We start from the raw sequence: 6,260 nt of genomic DNA, 5'->3' as shown, positions 1-6,260 counted from the left end.
CCCCCCCAATACAACCTCCTGTATTTGTTGGAACTTTTTGAGGTTATCCACAATATGGTTCTAGCAGGTGACTGATTTTTGGTGGCTTTGTAGGACTTTTTCTGAGGATGGGCCCAGTTACTATATAACCATTAGTAGAAATAGTAACTCTGTTGCATCTCTGGGTAATCCGATTTACAGGTGATATAATGTGAATGTTTTAAAAAATGCTTAATTTATCATGCTGTGGACAGAGATTTGACACTGATTTAAAAAAAAAATAAAGTTACTCTGACAGAGGTGATTTCCAAATCTTTTCTTCGTTATCTCATCTGTTATTTTTTCTTTCGTAGAAGAGTTGTAATCTGTCCTGCATTTTTTGTTGCGCTTGGTGGAAAGGAAAGTGAAACTCCCATCAGACTTTAGAGTTTTTTATTCAGACTACTGAATCAGCAGTATTACTGCACAGAAAGAGTAGGCTTTTTAAAATGTATTTTGATCTAATTAATTTCTCTTTAAAGCCAAAGAATTATGTTAAACTTCACTGGGAACAGAATTAGGCTTATTTTAAGTTGTTTGGGTTTTTTTTAAATTCCAGTCTAAATGTGAAGTATTGGATTCTTGCCTTCACAGAAGGCACGTGGTAATGTGCATTGCACAGTAGTGTCTTGTGACTTCTAACATAAACTTTTTTGTAACTTATAGAATGAGTTGTGGTTCATGCTTTTCTTTTTTTTTTATTCTTACTCCAAGGTAAAGCGGAAAAAGCAAGCAGCTCCAGAAAAGCCTGTAAAGAAACAAAAGACTGGTGAAAGTTCAAAAGGTGCAGCTTCTTCTAAGCAAAGCAGTAACAGAGATGAGAATATGTTTCAGGTAAAATTGAATCTTGGAGACTGGTTAAGGTTACATGTTACATCATATTCAGTGTAAATTTTATGAGGTGATCTGAATATCTTGACAGCGTGGTGCTTGGTCTCCTGAAGCCTTGGCCAAAGGGGATTACAATGCTAGCATGCAGATGAAGGTTCTCAGAGAAAGCATTGTCAGGTTTCAGCAAAGTAAAAGAATCTGAGTTGTAGCAGTTGATCTAACCCTTATTTCTTTGCTCATGGTGACTCTGGGTAGTCATTTTGTCTGTAAATACAGCATTTACCATAAGTATACTGTAAATGTGACATCAGGATGATGTCTACATGGAAATGTTTTTAATCAGGGCTCTTGAAAGATAGATTCTTGGAAGCCAAATTATGGATTCTTCATTCCTTCTTAACTAGGTCAAGGGCAGCTTGGTTCCTGTATTATAAGTCAGTGTCTTGGAATAAGTTTTACTTATTCTTTTTTTTATGATGCAGGTTTTTCTCACCTGATATCCAAAAGGGTTGTGATTTTTGACATTGTCCTTGTTTTTAAGATGAGGCGAACGTACGTTCTTCAGTACTAAGACGCGTGTGTGAATTCAGAGTATTGCAGTTCCTGGGGTTAGCTGAGGCAGTAGCAGTATGTGCTGAAAGCTGTGCAAGAATTTATGTAGCTCAGTGTTATCTGTTTTAGGGGTGTGGATCAAGACTTAACTAAATGTCTTTGACTAGCTAGCTGGAAAGGAACTTAAATTCTTAGAGACTTTAAGTTTGTGAAAGGGTATGGAAGAGGTGCCTAATAAGATGGCTCCAACACCAAGTAAGGCAAAATAAATGGTTTTGGGCTGTAGCTGTGCAAAGTAATATGGCAAAAAAAATCTTTCTAGAGAGAAGACCTGCTTAATTGATACTGTAATACAGCGTGGTTATTTTTAATGTATCGACTCTCACTTTCCTCTCAGTGTAGAGTTGGGAGGCACATCTTCAACTGAAGGCAATGCCCGGACTTCCCTATCGAAGGAAGAATATTTTTAGTTCTGCTGGCGTATGCTTTGAGCCATGTAGGAAAAATAAGATAGTGTCTTCTACACTTAATGAGGTGAACTAAAAAAAAAAACTAGGTATAAGCTTTATGCTATGTTTGCAGTAAGTTCAGAAATTCCAGCATTGAGGAAAGCAGTTAAAATTTGTAATGCTCCCCTGATGCAAAAAAACCCAAAACAACCCAAACCCTTTCAAAGAAAAGCAGCAGTATTTGCGTGCTCTGATTTCTTTCAGCATTTTGACCTAAGGTAATAAAAAGGTACTAAAAAAAGACAGTAGAGCACTCCTAGTAGTCTGATAAGAACGGGATTTTTCCAGTGTTGAGTATAATACAGAAGAAATATTTGAATATCACCTTGACCTAAAACATCGGTGTTACTTAGTCTCTGCCTGCCTTTTAGTTAGTCAACAACATTTTTTTTAGATCACTTACTGTGTTATGTGAAGCATTGTGAGTTTTTTTCATGCTCCATCAGCTTATGTGCATTAACTGAGATGCAATTGTTTCAGTGTAGAAATAGCACTCTAGGTCTGAGGATACTTCCACTCTCTTCCCCCCTACCCAGGAGAGCATGCTAGAAGATCTAGTTGCATGTTATTTTTTTAGGTATGGTTTTATTTGTTCTAGGACTATTAGTAATACTAGCAACAATCCTTTCTGCTTTCCCATGATGGTAAAGTCATCTCTGATGTACAAGTAACTTTGCATTATAACTTACCAGTGTGGCTTCAGTTGATGTAAATTGGCCTGTAAAGCATTCCCAGGATAGTCAGAAGTTCTGTGGCATCCATATTGCGTGTGGAAGTGGCAGCAAATGATGTGAAACTTAGAGGCTTATTGTTCTACACTTTCAGTCTGTGTTCTTAAAGGCTTCCCTTAATATAGAGCTCATTCTGACAGCAGTATTCAGAAGATTGAGCGTTTTCATAAAGATCTATGTTTTTGGGGTTTTTTTTGAGACTAATGGTGGTGTAATGGTATTCTTGAAACTCTGAAATTTGTTAAAGCATTTGGGTGCAGTTGGGGTGCAGAAATTTATCTTACTCCCATTTATGATGTATTACTAGAAGCCCTAAGGACAAGCATTATTCATGTTAATGTGTAAGGATTTAGTGTTGATACAGTAGATTCCTAGCCGTGGCTTCAAGCCAACGTGATCTCTACATCATGTGCTTTGGTTAGTTTGACAGATCCTGTCATCTACCTATGCCTGATTTGGATAAGGTTTGTAATGCTGTTAGGATACATATTAATGACTATCCAGAGTGGACCTACATCGCAAAATCAGGCATTTCACTGAAATTGTTACTTTAAAGTTGTTCATCTGTGTATTGTCCTGCCTGCCCCCCTACTTTAAAAAAAAAAGAAAAAAAAAAGTTTGGGTTGTATTTGCTTTTTGACTTGTGAGAAATAAGTTCTTCAGTTTCCCAGTGTAATGTCTTTATCATAGGCTCTTAAAAGTAAATAAATATATGTTTATGATGCTTTGGAAAGGTGATGGGTTTAGCACATTCATTCTGAAACTGGGGTAGTCACCAGTGCGATCAGTTTGCTGTGTTGCTGATCTCGCTGTTTGCAGGAGTCTTTATCGTGCTCCTTCCAATGCTTTACATATGGTTATCAGCTAAGACAGAAGGGTGATTTTTGCTGTTTTGCTGTGGTTGCTGAAACTCATACAGGAAGTCAGTTGCAGTGCTGTGAAAGGAACCGAGACACAGTTCAGTGCGTTTTATTCTAAGAAACAGAAACCTGGAAATAATGCTTTTAATGTCTTCTGATTTATATAATTCGATGGAATAGTATAAGGAGCTGTGATATTTAATAAGAATCATATGAGCTTGCCTGTGAAGGTTGAACTGCGGTATCTATGCTACAATAAGTCAATATGACCCTTGGAATACTACCGTGGTTATAGAGACACAAAGGTGTTTTAGAACAGTGAAATTATTCTAGGACTTTCAGCTGCTGTGTAAAAAAAAAAAAAAAAGTTCAGAAATGCATCTGTGCCAGAATTGCTAGTAACTGAAGATCAAGAAACTTGAATTTACTTAAACAGTTAAATCTAGATTTTTGTTGGGGCTTTTAACCTTAGATGTTAACTGAAACTGTGCTTTAGAAGCCCATTTAAAACTTTTAGCTGTTTTGCATGGAGTTCAACTAAACATTCAAAATTTAATGTGAGTATTTAGCTGAAATCTAGACAGCGATGTAAAACCCAACTTAAATTTCAGCATTTTCATATGGAACTGTTTCCATTTAGAGTTGACTTACTGATTGAGGAAGTGTGAACTTCTGGGTTATTGCCCCTTGCCTTACTGTAGCTGAATTTAAGGCATACAATTTTATCCTTAAAATTGAACTCTTAAACTTTTAAACTGTATTTGCAGCTGTAATGTGCTATGTTGTATCAGATTTTATTTCTTAAGAGGAAATCTGGAATTACTTGGCAATGTACTAACATTTTTTGATAGCACCCAAAAAAAAAAAAAAAAAAAAAAGGTGTTGTGGAGTATTGCTACCTGAAGCTGTTCTTAGAGGTGACCTTAAAAGTCACTGAAGCGTTACAGGGTAAAACCAAGAAATGTTATTCATGTAGGCTATTTAGGATATCCTCTGCCAGCAGTGCTGACAGACCTGGGCGTGATACCAAGTTTGGTCTGAAAGAACTAGGGCTAACATGACATCATACCTTATTTTTTGATGTTAAATTTGTAGTACTGTGAAAGTATTTAATAAATCAATCAAAAATACTATCTTACAGACTGTATGTCTTATTAATTTTAAAGGATACTTCAGAGTAGGAAAACTGCTTCAGGCTTATGGTATCGAAAGGTGTTCTACTTGTTTTTAAAATAAATTTTAGAGTTAATTTAACATGATCTACATAAGAAGAAAAAATATTTTAAGCAAACATAAAGCCTTCTTGTTTATATATATTTTGTGAAATAACAGCTTATGACTTAAGCATCTGTGGATTATTTTAGTTGATTGAAGTTGTTTAAGCTTTCTGGTCAGACTTAATGCTAGTAAGATGTGTTTGGGCCTTTTTAAAGTTATATCAACATGCAAAATGCATCAACTAAGGAAGCTGAAAACTAAAGTTAAAATGTTTTATCAGGAAGGAGTATTCAATTTTAAATTTGTTTACTTTAGAATGTGTTCTTTCTTCATAAAGTGTATCCAGAATTCTAAGAAGTTTTTACATGGGTTGTATTTGATGGTGGTTTTATTATCTAATTTCTGATTCTCACATTCACATTATACTTGGAATTTATGTGAACTAATAGTTTTTTAGCAAATTTGGAAAGATCTTTAATAAACCTAGACGTGTAGTGTAATGCGTGATTGTCGGTGTGCTTGTCCCTGCCCCCCTCCAAAAAAAAAGCCATTGGATATTTTTTTGAAACACTTGGTGCAGTGAGGTAGTCTTCTAGCCACAGTTCCAGTGAAGTGACATGAGGACTTGGGAGCAGGCATGGGACAGTTGATTGTTTACTTTCATTTCCATTTGTATTTACTGTGTTTAAAAAAAAGAAAAAAAAAACAACCCAAACAAAAGCTCCTCTAGAAATTGTAATTATCTCATGTGAATATCTAACTTGATTTTTGTACATATGGAATGGATTAAAATTTAGATTTGGGCAACTGCTGCAAACAAAGATGGTTATAACACAGGTAAAATTTTATTTCAGAAAACAGTAAATTAGTGGCTTTTGTAAGATGTAGGCTTGTTAAGAATATAGGTATTTTTATTCTAGGAGAGCTACTTTTGCATTGAGCATTGAATGCTCAATGTGTTTTAAGTCGTTTATCCATTTATATTGTCATTACTTATTATCCTACTGACTACTCTGGATTAAGCTTTTGATCTAGTTGTTTCTGTGGTGTCTAAAATAAGCTGCAGTGTGCAATGTCACATGTCTGAGTCTGATGCTGCTGGGAAAAGTGAATGCTGTAATATGTAAATACCTAAAAGACCCTTATATGTGTTTTGACAGATTGGCAAAATGAGGTATGTCAGTGTTCGTGACTTTAAAGGGAAAGTCTTAATTGATATTAGAGAATATTGGATGGATCAAGAAGGTGAAATGAAGCCTGGCAGAAAAGGTATTGTTCTGCTTCATGTTACTTTGTACTAAAACATTGCCTGCAGTCTGCTGGACAGCTTTGTGTGTCAGATTTTTACACTTTATTGTTACATGGTATTTTTAGAGTAATATTTTTAATTGTTTATAATCTGTATTTTAACAAGTGATTAGTTTTATCTGGAGATTGTAAACAAAAGCAAAGTGGGTTTGTTGACCTGAGTCTGTTTTTCTAAATGGATCCTCCATGATTTATGGAAAACAAGGTATCAAATACAAGTAAGTCTGGTACCA

General features: G+C 35.3%; 1 protein-coding gene across 1 annotated transcript in view; it reads left to right on the top strand.

Moving 5' to 3' along the window:
• The window catches only part of SUB1 (SUB1 regulator of transcription), a 9,753-nt gene that overhangs the window by 1,061 nt on the left and 2,432 nt on the right, over positions 1 to 6,260 (top strand). The window contains exons 2-3 of the mRNA XM_010166981.1: positions 733 to 852; positions 5,880 to 5,988. Of these exons, the coding sequence (XP_010165283.1) occupies positions 733 to 852; positions 5,880 to 5,988 (229 nt within the window). The remainder of the gene's footprint in view (positions 1 to 732; positions 853 to 5,879; positions 5,989 to 6,260) is intronic.

Source organism: Antrostomus carolinensis, unplaced genomic scaffold (genome assembly GCF_000700745.2).
Source record: "Antrostomus carolinensis isolate BGI_N321 unplaced genomic scaffold, ASM70074v2 scaffold46724, whole genome shotgun sequence".
Taxonomy (NCBI): Eukaryota; Metazoa; Chordata; class Aves; order Caprimulgiformes; family Caprimulgidae; genus Antrostomus; species Antrostomus carolinensis.
The sequence above is the reverse complement of the archived record's forward strand: the minus strand, read 5'-3'. Positions and strand labels throughout refer to the sequence as shown.